Source organism: Eschrichtius robustus, chromosome 2 (genome assembly GCF_028021215.1).
Source record: "Eschrichtius robustus isolate mEscRob2 chromosome 2, mEscRob2.pri, whole genome shotgun sequence".
Taxonomy (NCBI): domain Eukaryota; kingdom Metazoa; phylum Chordata; class Mammalia; order Artiodactyla; family Eschrichtiidae; genus Eschrichtius; species Eschrichtius robustus.
This window is the reverse complement of record NC_090825.1, coordinates 8,043,565-8,067,600: the sequence shown is the minus strand read 5'-3', so window position 1 is coordinate 8,067,600 and position 24,036 is coordinate 8,043,565. Positions and strand designations below refer to the sequence as shown.

The 24,036-nt window shown below is 42.5% G+C and overlaps 1 protein-coding gene across 1 annotated transcript; it reads right to left on the bottom strand.

Annotated features, from left to right (window-relative positions):
* Positions 1-7,563: 7,563 nt before the first annotated feature.
* TAS2R1 (taste 2 receptor member 1) lies at positions 7,564-8,460 on the bottom strand. The gene is given in 1 exon segment (XM_068531878.1): positions 7,564-8,460. A coding segment is annotated over 1 exon segment (897 nt).
* Positions 8,461-24,036: the final 15,576 nt, after the last annotated feature.

Sequence of the window (24,036 nt, the reverse complement as noted above, 5' to 3'; positions counted from 1 at the left end):
CACTGCGAGTTTGCCCCACATACCATATCCCTCCCTCCCCCCTGCCTGAGTGAGCCAGAGCCTCCGAATCAGCTGCTGCTTTAGTTCCATCCTGTCTGAGTGAAGAACAGATGCCCTCAGGCGACCTACATGCAGCGGCGGGGACAAATCCAAAGCTGAACCCCAGGAGCTGTGCAAACAAAGAAGGGAAAGGGAAATCTCTCCCAGAAGCCTCAGGAGCAGATTTGATTAAATCTCCAAAATCAACTTGATGTACCCTGCACCTGTGGAATACCTGAATAGACAATGAATCATCCCAAATTGAGGTGGTGGACTTTGGGAACAAGTGTAGACTTAGGGTTTGCTTTCTGCATCTAATTTGTTTCTGGTTTTATGTTTATCTTAGTTTAGTATTTAGACTTTATTATCATTGGTAGATTTGTTTATTGATTTGGTTGCTCTCTTCCTTTTATATATTTTTTCTTTTCCTTTTTCTCTTTTTGTGAGTGTCTATGTGTATGCTTCTTTGTGTGATTTTGTCTGTATAGCTTTGCTTTTGCCATTTGTTCAAGGGTTCTGTCTGTCCATTTGGGTTTTTTTTTTTTTTTAATTTTTTTTTGTTTTGTTTTTTTATTTATTTATGGCTGTGTTGGGTCTCAATATTCTGTAATAACCTATATGGGAAAAGAATCTGAAAAAGACAGATATATGTATATGTATAACTGAGTCACTTTGCTGTACATCTGAAACTAACACAACAGTGTAAATCAACTATACTCCAACATAAAATAAAAATTAAACTAAAAAAAAAATAGTACACCCAGCCCTTGCCTGTTTCCTTTTCTGGTAGAATTTTTTTATTGTGGTAATACATACATAACATAAAATTTACCACCTTAAGTGTACAATTCAGTGGTATTAAGTACGTCACAGTGCTGTGTAACCATCACCACTATCTAAGAACTTCTTAATCATCCCAAACAGAAATTCTGTACCAATGAAGCAATAACTCCCTCCTCCCTCCAATACTTGATATCCTCTTTTCTACTTTCGGTCTCTATGAATTTGCCTTCTCTAGGTACCTCATATAAGTGGAACTGAAGCCGAGCAGGACCCTGTGGGGCTCCTGGGCATGGAAGCCTTTCTGTTTCTTGTTTCTTGACTCCAGCCTCCAAGATCTTCCCTGAGTTCCAAAGGGCAGATCTCAACAGCTGCTAATCCAGGAAAGGAGGAGATGAAAAGACAAGGGAGGGGCAGCCAAGAAACAACAGTGCAGCCTTGGGGCAAGGTCTTGGTTCCACCTCAAGGGATACACATAACAATGTCTTTAAGGGCTTTAAGATGTCAGCATTCTTCATACCATAGAAAGACCACCTGAGGCTACATTAAAAGAACCAGAGAAGCTCATCAAGAAGATTACCGAGACCAGATTAGAGGAGTGCAGGCCCTGCACACACCCTAATCTTATCAGCAAATCCACCCTTGAACTTTTGCTATAAAACTCCTCATCAGATCCTCCCGGCTTGGGACACATAGTTTTTCAGGGCAGGAACCCGCTGTGTCCCCCTTTGCCTAGCAAAGCAATAAAAGCTTTCTTTTCTACTTCACCCAAAGCTGTCTCCAAGCTTCGACACTGGTGCACAAATGCCAAGCTTTCGGCATCAGAACCATACAGGATTTGTCCTTTTGTGTCTGTGTTCTATCACTTACAATGTTTTCAAGGTTCATGTATATTGTAGCATGTATCAGAATCCCATTCCTTTTCACGTCTGAATAATATCCCATTGTATGTCTATTCCACTTTTTTTTTTTTTTTTTTTTTTGGCTGTGTTGGGTCTTCGTTTCTGTGCAAGGGCTTTCTCTAGTTGCGGCGAGCGGGGGCCACTCCTCATCGCGGTGCGCGGGCCTCTCACTATCGTGGCCTCTCTTGTTGTGGAGCACGGGCTCCAGACGCGCAGGCTCAGTAGTTGTGGCTCACGGGCCTAGTTGCTCTGCGGCATGTGGGATCTTCCCAGACCAGGGCTCGAACCCGTGTCCCCTGCATTGGCAGGCAGATTCTCAACCACTGCGCCACCAGGGAAGCCCCTATTCCACATTTTTGTTACCCATTCATGGACTCTTGGGTTGTTTCCACTTTTTGGCAATTGTGAACAATGCTGCTGTGAATATCAGTTTATAGGTGTTGGTGCAAGTCTCTGTTTTCGGTTCTCTTGGGCATACACCAGGGAGTGGAATTTCGGGGTCATATGGTGATTCTATGTTTAAGTTTTTGAGGAGCCACCAAGCTGCTCTGCACAGCAGCTTCCGCATTTTACTTTCCCATCTGGTAGAATTGTTTTTATTCCCAAATAGTTGGTGTAAGATTTCATCTCTCTCCCCTCTTTCTGTTGGGTTTGGCCACTTGCCCCTGGGAGTGGATATGGAAGAAGCTGTAGAACTGCCCTGTGACTCCCCAGCCTTCGTTCTTTTCCCTCTGCCTCAAGAACAGTGCATCCCAAACAGGGGCTGCGGCTTCGGGACTCAGAACAGCAACAGGGCTGCTGCAGACTCACAGCCATCACGCAACGTACGTGAGAGTGAACTCGTGGCTGCGAGGACTGAAACGCTGGCCCCACTTGTTATTGCAGCAAAGCAGCCTGATACACCCTTCATTCCTCCTTTCACTCTTGCGCTTTTCTATGTTTTTATTTCCTTTCTTTGCCAGATACCTCTACACATGCTGCTTCCTTTATCTGGAATTAGCTCTCCTCCAAACTCTGTGATTGTTTGTTTGATTGATTATTGGGGTGAACCGTAGGAAACTGTCATTTCAGCAGATCAAAAATGGCCCCATTTCAGCAGTTACATATGGTTTAACAACAAAAAACAACACTAGCAGCAGCCAGGCATGGATTCCACTGGCTCATTAGCATATCTCGTTCAGCCCGGGATAATCCATGTGCCCACTTCAAAGATGGGGAAACATGAGCTTCAGGCTCGTCAAGTCACCCAGCTCACGAGTGCTGGGTCTAGATTCCAAACCAGGCTTTAATATGACCCTCTATTGTTCAACAAGTTTCTCCCCAATGCCCCCCACCCCACCCCAAGGTGCTGCTGGAGATTCCCTGAGACCGTATCCATTTCAGCCCCTTTACTTGGGACTTGCCTTCATTACTGCTCACAATTACGTACCTGGAACTTTATTAAGCATGTGGTACCCATCATTATCATCCCCGTCTTATAGATCAAGGAACAGAGGCTCAGCTTACTACCGTGCTTACGGCATTGCACAGACGTTGCATAAATCACCCAAATAAGCAGGGGCAGTTCTAGCAAGAACTGAGGAGACCAAGTTACTGGCTTTGGAAGACAGTGGTTTGTCTTGTGTATGGATTAGTTTCTGATCTCTGTAAGGTATGACACAAATCTACTTAGCCTCCCCATCTAAATTATTATGCTCAAGGTTTCCTCTCTCCTCCCATAGAACCTGTTCTCCACATCCGTCATCAACTGGTGCCATTAAGGGCATCATGCCTCCGTGATCAAAGGCACAAGTCCTTGACTCAAGAATTTCAAGTATGACAGCAGACACGCAGTGGTGCATATGCTAGAGAATATTTGTCATGAAACCAAGTTTTTTGACTATAGCTGGTCAATGCTTTCTGGAAGCCAATTCTCCGGGTTTCAAGTGAAGTAAAACTTATTAATCTGCAATCACAAGCATAGCTCTTGCTGTCCAAATGAGTGAGTTTGTGGCCAGAGGGCCTTCCATATATTTAGTAATACAATATCCTAGCTGGCTTTTAGCCACTTATTTTTTTTTTTCCAATCCTTTTCCACCTGCTTATCTTCAGAATAAGCTGAAGTTTCCCCAGTGGTTCTGGAATCTAGGTCATTCAGAGCGTGCTTACTAAGTGCTGAGCCCAGTCTAGCTATGGGGCCTTAGATACTCCTAAATTCAAATTCTACCTGGTTAACACACAGTGCGTGCTTATATTATATGACTTACACAAATCTATAGAGGAGGAGATTTTAGTTACTAGAAACTAAAGATTTCACTTAAGAACATGCATTCCAACCTCAAAAATTAAAATAGTCACAATGTGTGTTTTTGCTCAGGAATGTTGAGGTTGAAATAAAATGAATCTTCAGTCATCATTTTAAAAACAGACATATTTTCAGAGATTTAAGTAGATATTTTATTCAAAATTATGTCATATTGCTCATCTTGTGGAGAAACATTTAAAACAGAAACAAATAGAGCACCAAAAAGTAAAAAGGAAACCCACACTTTATTGATTTGAATGTTTTGAATTACAGGCTAAAATCACCAACCTGACCCCCAACCAGAATGATTAAGCAGATCCAGATGTCACAGATATGATGCCAAATGTTTAAATCACATCTTAAACACAATCATTATTTCGTCCTGCAAAGGTATGGAGTGATGCATCGGATGGTCTAATGTATCAAGGAGAGAGAGGGGGGGAGATGCTAGCTTTACATAGGAAGACAATGAAACAAAAACCCACGAGCTATCTGAATTTATGTTGACTCTCCCCAAAAGCTTGATGTTTTCAGCTCGTGGTGACCGATTTTCTCAGTCCCTACCCTTTTCCCAGCATAAAGTTTTCAGATGACAGTCTACAATGATTAGGTGGCAAAAGAATAATTCTTTCAAAAAGAATATACCACTGACATAGAGTTTGTGTTAATACAGTCTCTAATGTGATTCCAAACTCATACCCTAGCAAGACCCTCTTTAAAACAGGTGAGTCTCCCTGCCCCTGTCATTTGGATTGTTCTCCAATATGAGCGCCATCTGTCTGCAACATCTGTTATCTCACTGATTGCCAAAGTTGATTTGCATGATCTGGCTGGCTTCTTTCTTTCTTGGATATTTCTGACTACCTATCCCTCCTCTTACCCAAAGAGATGTAGGTCTACATGCCCAAAAGTTGTGGAAATCAGATTTCCCAAGCCTAAAATTAGAATACTTATAGTTTGACAAGAACGACTGTACTTAAGCATATGGGGCATAATATTTAAACTGTCTGAAGTCTCTAGAATGGGTGGTCCCTAACCTAAAGAAGACAAGTAAACATTAAATGCTTATGTCTTCCTCCCATTTTTAGGTCCAGATTATTCTAACTTCAAGCCGTTACTACATTTGAATGAGAGACTGAGAATTTAAAAGGCATTCTTAATCTGTGAGAGTTTTAAAATTGTTGCGTTTATTTCCTGAGTCAAATTGTTGCAGCATTTATATTTTGAGAAATCTGTTGCTATAAGCACACAGATTTAACCTTCTTGGTTGGAGTCACAATCTTATGGTCACTGAAACCTCGGAGAATCCCTGGACCTTGGGCACCGAAGGGGTCAACATCAGAATGGAGAATGGGACGCAAAGTGGCAACATTTGTCTCCTGGTTTGGGGTGTCTGACCTCTCTCTGAAATGGAATGGAATGCTATTGCTGGCCCCCTTTTCACTGAGAGCCTGCCTCTTTGCGCATCTCCTTTGCTACTGACTGAGCAGGGAGGCCACAGGAAGTAGGGGAAGGGTGGACAACGCCTCATCCTGCAGTCAGCACTCCTCTGGCTGGACCCATGGGCATGTGATCCCATAGCCAAGTCTCCTGGGCAACTGTGCCCCACTCCATCTCAAAAAATTCAGGGACGGGGTGGAGGACAATGCCGTACCACGATAGAGGCTAACCCCATGCTAAATGAGCAGGACAAAAACAACTTGTCAAGGTTAGGGAGTCCACATAAGGGTGGCTCCAGAGACACAAGAGACCCAGTTAGTTTTGCTTCAACGATGGAGCAATTAGTGTCCCACACACTACCCATCAACGTGATAGCTAGGCGACGTTTCTGGAAGAAATATATTTCTAGGAAAGTAGACTGCAAAAGTGTTTCTAGAAGAGTTTGCTTTAGCATGCATTATCTTTTTTATAACTTTGGTAACTTTTAAGTGTACAAACAATCATACCTTCATGTTCATCTTATTAACCAGCATTATTAAAGCAGGAGTTGCATGAAATTGAATGAGAATTTGGCATCTGAGTAAAAAAGTCACATGAGAATGGTATATTTACAAGTTTTCCCCTGAATATTTGAAATCTCTTCTGCTCTCCTTTTCTCCACCTGCAGGTATACACACCATGATTCAAGGATAAGGCATCTGAATTTGAGATGTACAGAAAATAAAAGTGATCCCTCACTGTCCCCTCCAAAGGAAGGGGCAATCATCACCTCCACTACACAACTGCTCTTCCCAGAGTTGACCACCTGACTGCACAGTTAGCTATAAACCTCCCACCTATTGGGACATGGGAAAACAAAATAGTGGGAAGACCAAGGCTGTTATTTTGCTCCATCCTCTGTGGGAAGAGGAAGAATAGCCTCAGAGCTTTCCCACACCCAGGAAGATGAATACTTCCCTGGATCTTCTGAAGCAAAGACCTCAGTTTAGTACAACCACACCTGCGTGTCTTAGGCTTATAAACCAATATTTGAATCCACATTATTGGTGATTGGCAAATCCAAACCTAAACACATTTTCTATCATCATGTGTGAACTTTAAGCTATAGCCAAAATGAGGAATGTCTTTTGCTTCACTGGGAGCAGAAACGTTCTGAAGTTGTTTTAGAAATATACATATATATCTTAGCTAGCATCCAACATCATCGTCAAATAGAAAATGCATTTGTGACTTCAAGCAGATGGAGATAACCCCAGCCCACCCACCTACTGATGTCGCTTCATTGGGAAGACATGCAATGTGGTAGGAGTTCCAAATTGCCACCATCAGTTGAAAGGGTCCCAAAGCTGAGAACACAAGTGCAAAGTGAAATATATTTGCAAGCTATTGTCTGTTCGGTGTGTCTAATTAAGGGAATGGAAAAAAATAGTTCAGCTCTTGATTTCTCTTCCTCTTCCATCTGTCTGCCTTTTTATCAGTTGATGGGACACGTCACCACGGCATCTAGGATCTTGGCACCATGGAGCAGGTGAGCCTACTTACAAGGACAGAGAAAGTCAGACTGTCTTCAGCTTCCTCTCTGATCTGATGAGGAAAAATGGTTCTATTGTCTGTGACTCTAACAAACAGTGCAGAAATAATATCCAGGTAAACAAGAAATGAGCAATCAGCGCTTCCAGCCAGGCTAAATCATCTAAGACCAGGCATCAGACACACAGGGTCCCCACGACATTCGTGCATCTTTCTGCCATCACAAGTTCAAACTTGTGCTTCCCTTTTTCTTTAAACTTTTTATTTTGAGATAATTGTAGATTCACATGCAGTTGTAAGAAATAATACAGAAAGATCCCTGTAACACTTACCCAGTCTTCAACAGTTAGGTAACATCTGGCAAGGGTACTGACATTGATGTAATCCAGCAACATGCATTATGCTTTGAAAATCAGTGTAACCCTTTGAAAAAGGAGAGAATCCATAAAAATGTCTCAGGTTGGACAAATAATCTTTAGATGATGTTTTGTATATTTATGAACAGACTTCTTCGTTTGGTTAAGGAGGCATGGCAGGCACTGTTAACTCACTGAACTGCCAGTTCTTTGATTGGATCAAAGTTCTCTCTCACTGACAGCACTTTCCGTAAAGGAGCAATTTCTTTGCATCTTGTTTCATTTTAGGATTTCCTAAAATTAAGGTAATAGAGTGTCCAGAGTGGTATGAACCAACCCCCAAGATGCAGAACAGAAATATGAAGCTTCTAAAGTTGAAAATTTGAGAATAGAGCAAAGCAGCTGTCATGGAGTGGCAGAGATAGAAGACCAGAAAGGACAGGATGGAGAGAAGAGGGCTGATGTGCACGAGTGTGCGAGGGTTCCTGGGGCCTGTTGCTGTGTTTCTCATCTGTCAGATGTGTCTCCCCAGGGAAAATATCAAGAGCAGAGAAGAAATAAGGAAGATAAGTAATGGCAATGAGAACTCAGCAAAAAGAAAGGCAAACTGTAAAGCAGGTATTTCTTTGATTTGAGTGGTTGCATTTGGGGAGAAAAGGCCCAGGAAGTGTTCTTTGGAAAATATCCATCTGTGTTTGCTGTGGAAAACAGCCGTACTAGATGCATATAGCAGGGACTCAAGTATCAGCCAAGGAACCAACTTGGATATCCTCATCTTCAACCAGAAGAGTGGGTGAGCAATGGTGGCAATCTTGGCACAGTAGAGAAGGCTGAGCCATGTGGCAAACCAAAGTCCCGATTCATTTATAAATGTGAGAATTACGAACTTCTCAGCAAGCTGAGGGAATTCAATCAAGGAAAGGACAGCCAGGTTAATGTAGAAGATGGCTGGCTGCAGACAAATCCTGGAAATCGCCAGGCAGGAAAGAAGGAGATCCAATGGAATCATCTTTCGCTGCTTGATCAAGTGAGTGCCATTCACAACCACAATGATGCCATTTACTAAAACCCCAACGAGAAATTGTATCACTGCCAAACAGAGGTGGCTGGTGAGGTGAGACTCCAGCATTTTGAGAAGAAAAAATCATTTACTGTAAAAAGTGATATAGTTATAGATTTTTGGGACAGTTTGGATTGTTCAAGTTTTCTATTTTTCTTCAACTAGATTAGAATGCCTTTGGAGGACATGACTCTTAACAATAAAGGCAATGAGGTAGCAATGTGGTGGACATTTGTTTGTATCACTGTTTTCTCAATTTAGTTCCGAGGCAGCAAAATAAGAAAGAGACTCTAGCAACAATTTGCTTCTTAATGATGGTGTTGGCATTTTCCAGGTCTACTTAGCATTCAACTTCACCACAAGCGAATGGTGGAATCACCTTCAAGGCTGGGAGAAGGGCTTCTCCACTACATAAGCAGTGGAAATTTCTTAATTCCTTCATCTCTACCATGAATATTTAATTGTGTCTACAGGTGTGATTCTACTTAACATTTGTGAGTCTTTCTTTTTTTTTTTTTTTAACATCTTTACTGGAGTATAATTGCTTTACAATGGTGTGTTAGTTTCTGCTGTATAACAAAGTGAGTCAGCTATACGTATACATGTATCCCTATATCCCCTCCCTCTTGCGTCTCCCTCCCACCCTCCCTATCCCACCCCTCTAGGTGGTCACAAAGCACCAAGCGGATCTCCCTGTGCTGTGCGGCTGCTTCCCACTAGCTATCTATTTTACATTTGGTAGCGTATATATGTCCATGCCACTCTCTCACTTCATCCCAGCTTACCCTTCCCCCCATCATGTCCTCAAGTCCATTCTCTACATCTGGGTCTTTATTCCTGTCCTGCCCCTAGGTTCATCAGAGCCATTTTATTTTATTATTATTATTTTTTTGATTCCATATACATGTGTTAGCATACGGTACTTGTTTTTCTCTTTCTGATTTACTTCACTCTGTATGACAGACACTAGGTCCATGCACCTCACTGCAAATAACTCAATTTCATTTATTTTTATGGTTGAGTAATATTCCACTGTATATATGTGCCACATCTTCTTTATCCTTTCATCTGTCGATGGACACTTACGTTGCTTCCGTGTCTTGGCTATTGTAACTAGAGCTGCAATGAACATTGCGGTACATGACTCTTTTTGAATTATGGTTTTCTCAGGGTATATGCCCAGTACTGGGATTGCTGGGTTGTATGGTAGTTCTATTTGTAGTTTTTTAAGGAACCTCCATACAGTTCTCCATAGTGGCTGTATCAATATACATTCCCACCAACAGTGCAAGAGGGTTCCCTTTTCTCCACACCCTCTCCAGCATTTATTGTTTGTAGATTTTTTGATGATGGCCATTCTGACTGGTGTGAGGTGATACCTCATTGTAGTTTTGATTTGCATTTCTCTAGTGATTAGTGATGTTGAGCATCCTTTCATGTGTTTGTTGGCAATCTGTATATCTTCTTTGGAGAATTGTCTATTTAGGTCTTCTGCCCATTTTTGGATTGGGTTTTTTGTTTTTTGATATTGAGCTGCATGAGCTGCTTGTATATTTTGGAGATTAATCCTTTGTCAATTGCTTCGTTTGCAAATATTTTCTTCCATTCTGAGGGTTGTCTTTTCATCTTGTTTATGGTTTCCTTCGCTGTCAAAAGCTTTTAAGTTTCATTAGGTCCCATTTGTTTATTTTTGTTTTATTTCCATTTCTCTAGGAGCTGGGTCAAAAAGGATCTTGCTGTGATTTATGTCATAGAGTGTTCTGCCTATGTTTTCCTCTAAGAGTTTTATAGTGTCTGGCCTTACATTTAGATCTTTAATCCATTTTGAACATATTTTTTTGTGTGGTGTTAGGAAGTGTTCTAATTTCAATCTTTACATGTAGCTGCCCAGTTTTCCCAGCACCACTTATTGAAGAGGCTCTCTTTTCTCCATTGTATATTCTTTCTTCCTTTATCAAAGATAATGTGACCATATGTGCATGAGTTTATCTCTGAGATTCTATCCTGTTCCATTGATCTATACTTCTGTTTTTGTGCCAGTACCCTACTGTCTGGATTACTATAGCTTTGTAGTATAGTCTGAAGTCCAGGAGCCTGATTCCTCCAGCTCCGTTTTTCTTTCTCAAGATTGCTTTGGCTATTCGGGGTCTTCTGTGTTTCCATACAAATTGTGAATTTTTTTGTTCTAGTTCTGTGAAAAATGCCATTGGTAGTTTGATAGGGATTGCATCGAATCTGTAGATTGCTTTGGGTAGTATAGTCATTTTCACAATGTTGATTCTTCCAATCCAAAAACATGGTGTAACTTTCCATCTATTTGTATCATCTTGAATTTCTTTCATCAGTGTCTTATAGGCCTTGTTTTTGTATCCATTCAGCTTGTCTATGTCTTTTGGTTGGAGAATTTAATCCATTTACATTTAAGATAATTATCGATATGTATGTTCTTATTACCATTTTCTTAATTGTCTTGGGTTTGTTTTTGTAGGTCTTGTCCTTCACTTGTGTTTCCTGCCTAGAGAAGTTCCTTTAGCATTTGTTGTAAAGCTGGTTTGGTGGTGCTGAATTCTCTTAGCTTTTGCTTGTCTGTCAAGGTTTTAATTTCTCCATCGAATCTGAATGAGATACTTGCTGGGTAGAGTAATCTTGGGTGTAGGTTTTTCCCTTTCATCACCTTAAATATGTCCTGCCACTCATTTCTGGCTTGCAGAGTTTCTGCTGAAAGATCAGCTGTTAACCTTCTGGGGATACCCTTGTATGTTATTTGTTGTTTTTCCCTTGCTGCTTTTAATATTTTTTCTTTGTATTTAATTTCTGATAGTTTGATTAATATGTGTCTTGGTGTGTTTCTCCTTGGATTTATCCTGTATAGGACTCTCTGCACTTTCTGGACTTGATTATTTCCTTTCCCGTGTTAGGGAAATTTTCAACTATAATCTCTTCAAATATTTTCTCACTCCCTTTCTTTTTCTCTTCTTCTGAGACCTCTGTAATTTGAATGTTGGTGTGTTTAATGTTGTCCCAGAGGTCTCTGAGATTGTCCTCAATTCTTTTCATTCTTTATTCTTTATGCTGCTCTGTTGTAGTTATTTCCACTATTTTATCTTCCAGGTCACTTATCTGTTCTTCTGCCTCAGTTATTCTGCTATTGATTCCTTCTAGAGAATTTTTAATTTCATTTATTGTGTTGGTCATCATTGTTTGTTTGCTCTTTAGTTCTTCTAGGTCCTTGTTAAATATTTCTTGTATTTTCTCCATTCTGTTTCTGAGATTTTGGACCATCTTTATTATCATTATTCTGAATTATTTTTCAGGTAGACTGCCTATTTCCCCTTCATTTGTTTGGTCTGGTGGGTTTTTACCTTGCTCCTTCATCTGCTGCGTATTTCTCTGTCTTCCCATTTTGCTTATATTACTGTGTTTGGGGTCTCCTTTTTGCAGGCTGCAAGTTCGTAGTTCCCATTGTCTTTGGTGTCTGCCCCCAGTGGGTAAGGTTGGTTCAGTGGGTTGTGTAGGTTTACTGGTGGAGGGACTAGTGCCTGTGTTCTGGTGGATGAGACTGGATCTTGTCTTTCTGGTGGCCAGGGCCATGGTCGGTGGTGTGTTTTGGGGTGTCTATGACCTTATTATGATTTTAGGCAACCTCTCTGCTAATGGGTGGGGTTGTGTTCCTGTCTTGCTAGTAGTTTGGCATGGGGCGTCCAGCACTGGAGCTTGCTGGTCATTGAGAGGAGCTGAGTCTTAGTGTTGAGATGGAGATCTCTGGGAGAGCTCTCACTGACTGATATTACAAGGGGCCGGGAGGTCTCTGGTGGACAAATGTCCTGAACTCGGCTCTCCCGCCTCAGAGGCTCAGGCCTGACACCCGGCCAGAGCACCAAGACCCTGTCAGCCACACAGCTCAGAAGAAAAAGGAGCAAAAGATAAAAAAAGAAAGAAAAAAAGAAAAGAAAGTTATTAAAATAAAAAATATTAAAAAATTATTAAAATAAAAACAAGTAATTAAAAAGAAAAAGAAGAAGAGAGCAACCAAACTAAAAAACAAATCCACCAATGATAACAAGTGTTAAAAACTATACTGAAAAAAACAAACAAAAAGAACCCTAAAAAACAAATGGACAGGGGCTTCCCTGGTGGCGCAGTGGTTGAGAAACTGCCTGCCAATGCAGGGGACACGGGTTCGAGCCCTGGTCTGGGAAGATCCCACATGCCGCAGAGCAACTAGGCCCGTGAGCCACAACTACTGAGCCTGCGCGTCTGGAGCCCGTGCTCCACAACAAGAGAGGCCACGATAGTGAGAGGCCCGCGCACCGCGATGAAGAGTGGCCCCCGCTCGCCGCAACTAGAGAAAGCCCTTGCACAGAAACGAAGACCCAACACAGCCAAAAAAAAAAAAAAAAAAAAAAAAAGGTGGAATAGACATACAATGGGATATTATTCAGACGTGAAAAGGAATGGGATTCTGATACATGCTACAATATACATGAACCTTGAAAACATTGTAAGTGATAGAACACAGACACAAAAGGACAAATCCTGTATGGTTCTGATGCCGAAAGCTTGGCATTTGTGCACCAGTGTCGAAGCTTGGAGACAGCTTTGGGTGAAGTAGAAAAGAAAGCTTTTATTGCTTTGCTAGGCAAAGGGGGACACAGCGGGTTCCTGCCCTGAAAAACTATGTGTCCCAAGCCGGGAGGATCTGATGAGGAGTTTTATAGCAAAAGTTCAAGGGTGGATTTGCTGATAAGATTAGGGTGTGTGCAGGGCCTGCACTCCTCTAATCTGGTCTCGATAATCTTCTTGATGAGCTTCTCTGGTTCTTTTAATGTAGCCTCAGGTGGTCTTTCTATGGTATGAAGAATGCTGACATCTTAAAGCCCTTAAAGACATTGTTATGTGTATCCCTTGAGGTGGAACCAAGACCTTGCCCCAAGGCTGCACTGTTGTTTCTTGGCTGCCCCTCCCTTGTCTTTTCATCTCCTCCTTTCCTGGATTAGCAGCTGTTGAGATCTGCCCTTTGGAACTCAGGGAAGATCTTGGAGGCTGGAGTCAAGAAACAAGAAACAGAAAGGCTTCCATGCCCAGGAGCCCCACAGGGTCCTGCTCGGCTTCAGTTCCACTTATATGAGGTACCTAGAGAAGGCAAATTCATAGAGACCGAAAGTAGAAAAGAGGATATCAAGTATTGGAGGGAGGAGGGAGTTATTGCTTCATTGGTACAGAATTTCTGTTTGGGATGATTAAGAAGTTCTTAGATAGTGGTGATGGTTACACAGCACTGTGACGTACTTAATACCACTGAATTGTACACTTAAGGTGGTAAATTTTATGTTATGTATGTATTACTACAATAAAAAAACTCTACCAGAAAAGGAAACAGGCAAGGGCTGGGTGTACTATTTTTTTTTTAGTTTAATTTTTATTTTATGTTGGAGTATAGTTGATTTACACTGTTGTGTTAGTTTCAGATGTACAGCAAAGTGACTCAGTTATACATATACATATATCTGTCTTTTTCAGATTCTTTTCCCATATAGGTTATTACAGAATATTGAGTAGAGTTTCCTGTGCTATACAGTAGGCCCTGGCTGATTATCTATTTTATATATAGTAGTATGTATATCTAAATCCCAAACTCCTAATGTGCTGTGGTATGGTTCATGGGCAAAACAAGTCAGAGATAATTCTCCATCATGAATGAACTCACTGTTAAATCTTAAATCAGCCTTCCTCTTTAGAATCAGCTTGTGGGAATAGATAAATATTACGAACCCAGATGCTTTTAGAATCTAAATAGATAATTACCATTCGAATAGGAGATCCTACTACACTAAGTACACAGGTTTTTACAGGCCATTGACCCTAAGAATATGCAGTGGCTGTTTAGAATAGAGAAAAAAATCAAGTCCTCTGACATCATCTTCAAAAAGTTCATCTCAAGGGTCAATGCCAAATAAACCTAAAAAGTATAAATTTTTCTTTCTTTCTTTCTTTCTTTCTTTCTTTCTTTCTTTCTTTCTTTCTTTCTTTCTTTCTTTCTTTCTTTCTTTCTTCCTTTCTTCCTTTCTTTCTTTTTCTTTTCCTTTTTTTTTTTTTAATAGGCAGAGGGCACTTGGGGCAAATTGCCAGGGAATGGAAATTCTTACCCCTCAGGGCATCGAAGTTGTACTTGATTGGCTATAGCAGAGAATTTTAAAGGCTGATTCAGCCACTGGTAGCTAATTCAGAGAGAATAAACTGATTACGAACTGCCTGCTTCCAGAACCTTCAAAATAAAAACACTTCCCTGGATGGAACCAGTATCTGTCAATGTGAGCCCCCAAAGGGAGCAAGCTGGGGTGCCTCTTTGGGGATCGTTGACCTTGTCCAGTCATGAATGTGACCAGTGTTTAGTTCAGCTAGCTCACCTGGGCAATTTCAGCTGGAAATGTAGTACTTTTCTTTTCTTTTTTTTTTTTTTTTAATTATTAGCACCTTTAATTATTATTTATTTATTTATTTATTTTTTTGGCTGTGTTGGGTCTTCGTTTCTGTGCGAGGGCTTTCTCTAGTTGCAGAGAGCAGGGGCCACTCTTCATCGCGGTGCGCGGGCCACTCACTATCGCGGCCTCTCTTGTTGCGGAGCACAGGCTCCAGACGCGCAGGCTCAGTAGTTGTGGCTCACGGGCCTAGTTGCTCCGCGGCATGTGGGATCTTCCCAGACTAGGGCTCGAACCCCTGTCCCCTGCATTAGCAGGCAGATTCTCAACCACTGCGCCACCAGAAAAGCCCAGTACTTTTCTTTTTTTCCCTGCTTTGTTACCCTCCAGGTTTCTGCCCTTGCAAATCGCAGCTGATTCTTCATCCCTTCCACCCAGATCTACTGGAATGTGCTTATCAGTTACAGGCTGAGCGCCACTCCTTCTGAAGAATTCCTGGAGGGATCCGGAGTATGAATGGCTCTCATTCTCCCTGTTTTTACAGGAAGAGAATGAACGGACCTCACGTGAAATAACTCTCCAGCATGTTCTCTTCGGGGCTTTAAATCATACTGGAGAGAACAAAAATAAAATAAAGCAGAACAGGGCAGACGAGCTGGCAAAGACTAACTGAGAAAGGCGCCTTGGGCCTTCGGGGCCAAGATCAAGTGAGACCTGGCGGTTTCCCTCTCAAGTGTGGGGCATCCTGAAGGGACTGTGGGCTCCAAAGGTCCAGCCGTCCTCTCACTGGGCTGGAAGAGGGGATTTTTACATTTTCAATTAGATTTTTTTATTTACTGCAAATAACGTAAAAATGACTAACAAGCAGTGAAGAAGAAAATCATCCAGAATTCACATCCTAATAAATCAGCCATTTGGATCTGTCCATGTTCCCATTCAAATGCTGTGAATTAAAATATTTAATTTTTACCTTATTATCATCATGGCAAAGGTATATTTTTATAAATTTCATTTCCTTTATTGTTTTTTTCTTTTTGATTATTTTAATGACTACAGAATATTCTGTTGAGCTGATATGTAGCACCATGCCCAGAAATAGAGGCAATTAACATATATTTGTTGAAAAGATGAATTAATGTATTTTTACTTATCTACTTCCTTATTTGGGGCATTGAGTGTGCTTCCATTTCGACTATTTATTTTAAATAATGTTTAATGGCTCTTACGATTTTTCCTACTCTTTGCATAATTTCATTAGGAAAAGTTCTTGGAAATAGGATTCCTAGGTCGGTGACTATTAAGTGCACCAGCAAATTCCTTTATGAGAAGATTGTACAGATTTGCTGCATTGTCACTTCGCAATGCATAAGACAGCTGGGTTTTTTATCTCCTGAGCAGTACTGTTTGCTTGACTTTTTCTTTTTAATATTTGCTAATCTCATAGGTGCAGAGAGAGTGAGAGATTTCAATTTGCAAATCTCTTTTAAAATCATTACCGAGTAACTTTCACGTTTTATCTTCATTTTAGAAGCCTTGTCCTACGGCCTGACACAGAACTGGATCCGCTTCTAACGTTTCTCAAGAAACCTTCTTTCAGCGAGTCGGAGAGTTTCAAAGTGAGCATGGGAGGCGTCCTGCACTGGCTCTGTGTGGCAAAGGGGACAAGTTTGAGTCACTGGACTGTCCCTAACCACTTAACCACCCGCAGCACAGAGCCTGGCCCATGGTAGCTGTCGCCGCATGCCGTCGCTAAATTCTTCTAGGGCCGAGGCCCAGGGCTCAGGGTGGCCCCCGGCTGGCAGAGAAGGCGCTCAGGCGGGATGTGTGTGGAAGACCGTGAGGTTGTTATTGACAATCCTCCCTGAAGCCCTCGTGGGGTTGGCAGCTACCTCGCGCTTCACATCGGCCAGTCTGTCCTCACATGGGCATCAGTTATTTGTTAAATCCTCACGGTGGCGTGCAAGGCAGCTTCACTTTCATCCTCACTTTCCAGATTCAGGATGCGGCCCTGGGGATGCTGTTTGCCCAGGATGCCTCGGCCGCTGGGATCCAGGCTCAGGTGATCTGACTCTACAGATCGGAGGGCTGCTTGCTCGGAGGGCTGCCCTGCAGTGCGGCGGCACAGGGACACCCTGGGCTGGGTGTGAGTCCTTCAAAGTCTTACCTGGAGTGAGGTTTAGCCGGAAAGAAGGTCACACGTGTGTCAAATGATTACACGCTGTCTTCTTCTTTATTGTTTAGAAATTAATGTTGAATCAGTAATACATGGAAGTACCAGTGATGATGAAGATGATGATGGGCGCTAATTGTCCTGATCTTCGTAGTTTAAAAACTGAGACCTGAGTAGGTTGTTGTCGACCCCACTACAGATGAGGAGACTGAACCCCAGAGACGGAGTGGCGGGCACAGCCATGACTCCCTACGGGTCTCCTAACTCATCTGCATGAGGGGCAGGGTAGCAACGCCGGCCCTGAGGGCGCGCTGAGGGTGGGGTGCTCAGCAGCGGGTGTGGTACACAGGACTGTGGGCGACGGGGGAGACAGCAAGCGGAAGCCACGTGCGCAAGAGAGTGGCCGGGGTGGGGGGCGGGGTTCAGGAGAGAGGCTGGTACGTGGGCTCAGGGTCGTCATAGGCGACCAGGGGCAGGAGGAGGGGCGCTGGGCAGGGAGAGATGGGAGACCCTCTAGATGTGTTTCTGGGACAGTGACAGACAGGATGGAGGGTCCAGGGCTGGCCAGAGTTCACCTTGAGCAGGAGAAGGAGCTAAGAAGGAGGTGGAGAGGGACCTTGAGAGCCACCTGTGGACCTCGTGGTTCCTACAAAGTAGGGGCTGAGGATCGAGCCGCAAGGCCACCGCAGACCTGTGCTTCCGCAGTCAAGCACTCAGGAAATTCCCAGTGCCCTGGCCAGCAGACTGGCTGGAGTTTCCGCAGAGCCTCTGCTGGTGGATTTTCACAATATGAGGGACCCTCAAGTCACACTATGGGGGGTGACACGACCCAGGGCAAGGGGCTGGCCTAGCCCCCTGAACAAAGCTGATTTCCCAGAACCTCTCCATCAGTTTAGCAATGAGCCCTGTTTCCTCATGTACGTTCTTCCTGCATCACTTAGGTTTCTCCAGGTATAGGTCAACATTCTCCTTCTTGGATTAAACTGAGAGAAAACCTGAAAGGGACCGTGGAGGAGACCCTTTTCCTCGTTGCTCTAGACCAGGTTTCTCAACTTCAACACTATAGGCGCTTGGTGCTGGGTAATCATTCAGGGGAGACAGGCCGGCCTGTGCACGGAGGTGATGAAAGGCAGCACCTCTGGCCTCTGCCCATTAGATGCCAGGAGCGGGATTTCCCCTCCCTGATGTGACAGCACGAAATGCATCCAGATGTTGCCAAACGTCCCTCAGGGGCAAAATCGCCCCCGGGTGGGAACAACTGTCTTAGCAGAACTCGTTTATTTTACTCTACAAAGGGAAAATGGACTAATAAATATGTAGATGGACACTTGTATAATTTAAAAGTAATCTGTGACTATGGTACTAATTATACAATTAAATAATAGAGCACTGAGTCTCTGTGAATATCACCTTCCAGATAAAACTCAGACCTGTGCCATTTGAGCCAGGTTCAAATTCTGTTCTTGTCTTTCTCCCAGAAGCTTTCCCCTGGACATGGTCTCTCTTGTTTCCTGTTTCAAACCACTGTTTATGGCCTCTGAGAAACAGCTGTTATATCCCCCAAATAAGGACATTTCAATGGTATGGGTACGTACTAGCCTCGTCCTTTTGTTTGTAGCTCCTCTTAAGGAGGACGCTGTCCTTAAAGCCCGGACAACACCATCTGATGCTCTGCGTGGGTTTTAGAGCGCAGAGTGCAAATGGGGGCAACTGCAGTGCAGGAAGACCAGGCCAGACGCTCCTCTTCCGCGGCGTCCACTGTCTGCCTGCCAGGTCACTAAGGGTGCAGAAAAGCCTCTGCAGAGAGTTCAAGAGGGTCTCCAGCACCGTCATCCATCACTTCTTTAGATGTGTTGGGGGAGAGGTCAAGTCAAGCAGGCGGGCTGTCCAGCCAGCAGTGCTATTGCCCTTCGCCTCCTTCCTGAGAAGCTATGTGTGGCCACTCTCAGAGCTGGGGACAGCACTTCCTCCTGAGGAGGGACTGTGCCTTATCTGATGGGAGCCCGTGCAGACCTCCCGGCAAATGGCGACAGGTTGATTGCTCTCTGGAGACTCTGACCGCACAAGCAGGGCGAGTGTCGCAAGGAATGTTTGTGAGTGTAACAGTGTGCAGTGCTAGTGTAACAGTATGACTCTGGTTTTGTTTTGTTTTTTTATAATTTTTATTGGAGTATAGTTGATTTACGATGTTGTGTTAGTTTCAGGTGTACAACAAAGTGAATCAGTTATATATATATCCACTCTTTTTTAGATTCTTTACCCATGTAGGTCATTACAGAGTATTGAGTAGAGTTCCCTGTGCTATATGGCAGGTCCTTATTAGTTATCTGTTTTATATATTGTAGTGTGTATATGTCAATCCTAATCTCCCAATTTATCCCTCCCCCTGCCTTACCCCCTGGTAACTGTAAATTTGTTTTCTACTTCTGTAGTTCTATTTCTATTTTGTAGATAAGTTCATTTGTACCCTTTTTTAAGATTCCATATATAAGTGGTATCATATATTTTTCTTTCTCTGAGTATGACTCTGTTTTAATTTTTTTTTTTTCTCACCAGAATGCTAGGTGGACCAAGACAGACAGCTGGGTTAACATGTAAATATAAGTCTTTACCAACAGAAAGATAAACCGCGTCCTGATAGAATTGAGGGTGGGAGAGGTCTTTCCTAGCAGAAACTCAAAAGTCAAAAAATTCGCAAATCTGATGACAGAAACATTTCAAATATCTCTACAGAATAATAATCTGAAAGATAATCATCAGAATATTGGGAAACAATCACAGCCTATACAACAGAATTAATATTAACATAGTAAGAAATCTCAGAAGCAACGAGAAAAGATTTAGTGTGCTCAACAGAGCCGGCTAAAGATAGGAAGTGGGCGATTCAACAAAGGCTGGAAAGTACATGAGAAATTTGTACCCAAAATGCAAACTGGAACAGCGATTGGGTAGAACCGTAGTTTAGCTGGCAGGTAAACAAAGATGCAGAAGGATGCGGTAGCCAGAGCTGGAGATTCTGCGGGTGGAGGAGGTGGTGTGCGGGCGGGTTTGGTATCAGCGTAGAGTTTTTTGAGAACCTTTGGCCATTGTACCTTGAGACTGGAAAGTCTGAATACTTTGACCTGGCAACTCCACATCTAAGTACTGAGTATCAAGAAATAATAAGTACTCCAAACAAAAATTTGGAAAGCTTCATGACGTGACGCTATGAAGGCAAAAATGTGGAAAACCCTAAATGACTAGGAGAGAGTTTAAATAAACCCCAGTTGAACCATACAATGGAATAATCCTGAATCTATTAAAAATATTTATGTTGACCTACACTTATGGCCATGAGGATGTTTATAAAATACTAAAGGCAAAAAATAGATTTAAGGTATTATATATGATTTTATTTATGTAAAATATCTAAGTATACTTACATATACTTATACATAAATATATAGAAAAATTGGAACTACATGTATCAAAATATCATTCAGTAGCTATCTGTAGATTTGCAAATCAGAATGATTTCATTTCTTCTTCTCTTATCTGTAGTTTCTAAGATTTTGACAGGCAACATGTATTATTTGTGTAATAAACTAATAATAAAAGCAAAATAATAAAAATCAAAAGAGACCCTGTGACTCTTGAGCAGCCTTTTCGCTACCTATTCTGATTCTTGGAACTTGTTCGAAGTGGATGACTCTTTCTGACTTCCCACTTTCTGCCTTACCTTCAAAGCTGGGCTTTGGTCTGAATCCTCCAGACTCTCCTGTAACTCTTTCTCTCATTTTTATCAGGCCCACATCCCATGTTAACTCCTGCCCAGCCGTTCCCCGTGGGATCCAGCTCCTTTAGGCTCCTGGTTTCACACCAGGAATGAGTTCCCAGAAGCAGAATTGAAAGCCAAAGTAGGCCTATGGGCACCAGTGGCTGCTCTGAAATACGTAAATCTGGTTTATCGCTCTGCTGCTCAAAATCCTCCATTGTCTCACCTTCAAATTCATAATTAAAACCATACTCTCCCCGTTGCTTATAAGATCCCATGAAATCTGAGCCCTGGCACCTCCCTGAATTTTTTCCCTCTCTCTTTACCTTACCTCGTCTGCATGGGACACAATGGCCTCAATGCTGTTCTAGTTAACACACCAAGTCCATTTCCACCCCAGGGCCTTTGCACTTGCTTCCCTTGGCCCAGAAAAATGCACAGTCAGCCTCTCTTCCTCACTTATTCAGGTCTCTGCTAGAGTGTCACCCCCGTTAAGAAGCCTTTCCTGATCATTTAATCTAAAACAGAACCTTCCCCATCATTCCATTTTCCCTGACTTACCTTTATTTTTCCGTAAAGCTCCTCAATCACCACGTGATGAGAGGTTCGTTGTTTGTTTATTGCCTCTCTTGCCTGCAACAAAACTCCATCATGGGGAGATTTTGGCTTGTTCTTTGCTGTATCCACAATTCCCCCCCCCCCCAAAAAACTTCCTGGTCCACATTTACTGGTGAAAAGAAAGAGAGGGAACAATAGCAGAAATTAATGAACTGGAAGACAAAGAAACAAAATCACAAAAGCAAAAGCTGTTTTTAGAAAATAGAAAATAAACTACTGAGAAAGCAGATTAAATCAAAAAGAGGAAGACACAAAGAAATTATATTAGTGATGACAAGGGAGGTAAAACAGATAAAGGAAAAGTTTTGAAAATTATAAGAGACTTCCCTGACCGACTTCATACAATAAATGGAAGATTCCTCTGAGTTGGGGGGCCTGCCTGCCCTGACGCCCCCTGCTGGCCATCTGTACACAGCGGGGACAGGCCCAGCCCAGGAGAGGTGCGGGTTGAAGCTTATATGACATGAGAGAAAAATCACACAAAGTTACATACTAAAAAGCTGACAAATATCACAAAGATCGTAAAACCCAGAAAAATCACATGACATTGTTATTAGCAGTAGCCGTAACTGACTTTCTGCCACACGTCTGCAATGCTCACTTCTCTGGGTTTTCCTTGTACATTTTTATTGCTTCCTCCTATGACAATAATTTAGCAATATCATTTTCTGTAGAGAGAACAGAAAGCTAATTCCATCTTTCCTCCAGCAAGGTTGACAGAAATTTGTTTTTTACTGTTGATAGTTTGGAAAAGCTGCTTTCGGAGCCACCTCCTTAAATGGCAATGTCACAGTGGTAACTTTCTGTGCAGTTTCTTGCTCAGTGTGTCCTCCCAGCGGGACTAGGGAGGGATGCAGAGTCAAGGGAAGCCCTCGGGGACCTCGGGTCTTTCCTGGCAGGCGGGTGGGATGGGTGCAGGATCAGGTCAAGTCCTCAGAGGTCCACAGCCTTCATCCCCCAGGCTCTCTGGATATGGCCTCCCCCAGTCACTGCCTCAGTGGCAGGTCCATCCTCCCAGCAGGGGTGGTCCTCTCCAAGCAGAGGACAGAGCAGCACCTTCAGATCCTTCTCCTTGAGTTCAAAGATGCTCTATGAATCCACAAGAAACAGGCTGATGCTGGGGCCACAGGATGGGACATGGTACTGGCAGTTTTCTGGTCCCCACAAGCAGGGCGTAAAGGTGACCCTAGGATGGGGCAGTGCTCCATGCCTCTGGCCAGCAGGTGGAGCTGCTGAAACCTCCCTGCATCCCTGGAGGAGAGCACAGCTCGTGTAAGCTTCGTTCTCTTCAGGGCAACCTCACTGCTGAGCAGGAGCCAACTTTGGAGCAGGTAGGAATGGTTCAAAAGCCTGCAGGAGAGACAGATGGGACTTCCTTCTAGGGTAAGGGGACAGGATTTACTGCCATGGTTATGCTTCCAGGTGTTCTTCTACATGTGTTCTTGTCCTGGTCCTTCTTCATTCCTGCCAAGTCCTGGTATTGGCCATCAATCCCCTCCCACTCCTTACACCCTAGACAAGAATGCTCACCTTGCTTTTACATCTGACATTTAACTGTTCGTTTTCTATATGTTTTATGTCTTTTTTTGTTCCTCTATTTCTCTATTACTGCTGTTTTTTATGTTAGATACATGTATTCTAGTGTACCCTTATAATTCTCTTTTCATTTACTTTACTATATATTTTTGAGTTATTTTCATAGTGGTTGCCCTGGGGATGATAAGTAATGTCTTATCATATAACAATCTAGTTCAGATTATATCAATTTAATTTCAGTGTTATGCAAAGACTTTGCTCTTGTATGGCTCCATTCCCTCCCGCCCCTGTGTGGTATTATTGTCACAAATTACATCTTTGTAAACTGTATGCCCATCCACGCAGATTTATAGTTATTTCCTTATGCTGTTGTCCTTTACATTTGATAGGAGGAAAAAAGTTACAAATAAAACAATCATTTATACTGTCTTTTGTATTGACCTGTGTTCTTACCTTTATTGGTGCTCTTGATTTTTTTGTGTGGATTCAAGTTGCTGTCTCATGTCCCTTTACTTCAACCTGAAAGACTCACTAGAGTAGTTCTGGTAGGGTAGTTCTGTTAGAGACACATTATCTCAGTTTTTGAAACATGAGACTCTATTAATTTCTCCTTCATTTCTGAAGGATAGTTTTGCCAGATATAGAATTCATGGCTGACAGGTTTTTTTTCAGTGCTTTGAATATGTCATGCCACTTACTTCTGATCTCCATGGTTTCTGATGAGTAATCAGCCATCCATCTAAAAGAGGATCATTTGTACAAAATCAGTCACTTCTCTCTTGCTGCCTTCAAGATTCTCCCTCAGTCTTTGCTTTTGACAGTTTGATGATGATGTATGTATGTGGATAGCTTGAGTTTATCTTACTTTGAATTCCTTGAGCTAATTGGATAAGTAGATTGTTTTTCATCAAACTTGGGACATTTTCAGCCATTATTTCTTCAAATATCCTTTCTGTCCCTTCCTTTCTCTCCACCCCCTCTAAGATTCCCATTATTCATATGTTGATGATTTTGCTTGTGTTCCACAGGTCGCTGAGACTGTGTTCCTTTTTCTTTCTTTTTTTTTCTTTCTGTTTCTCAAAATAGATAATCTCAATTGACTATCTTCAAGTTCACTTAGGGTTTCTTCTGCCTGCTCAGAACTCAAC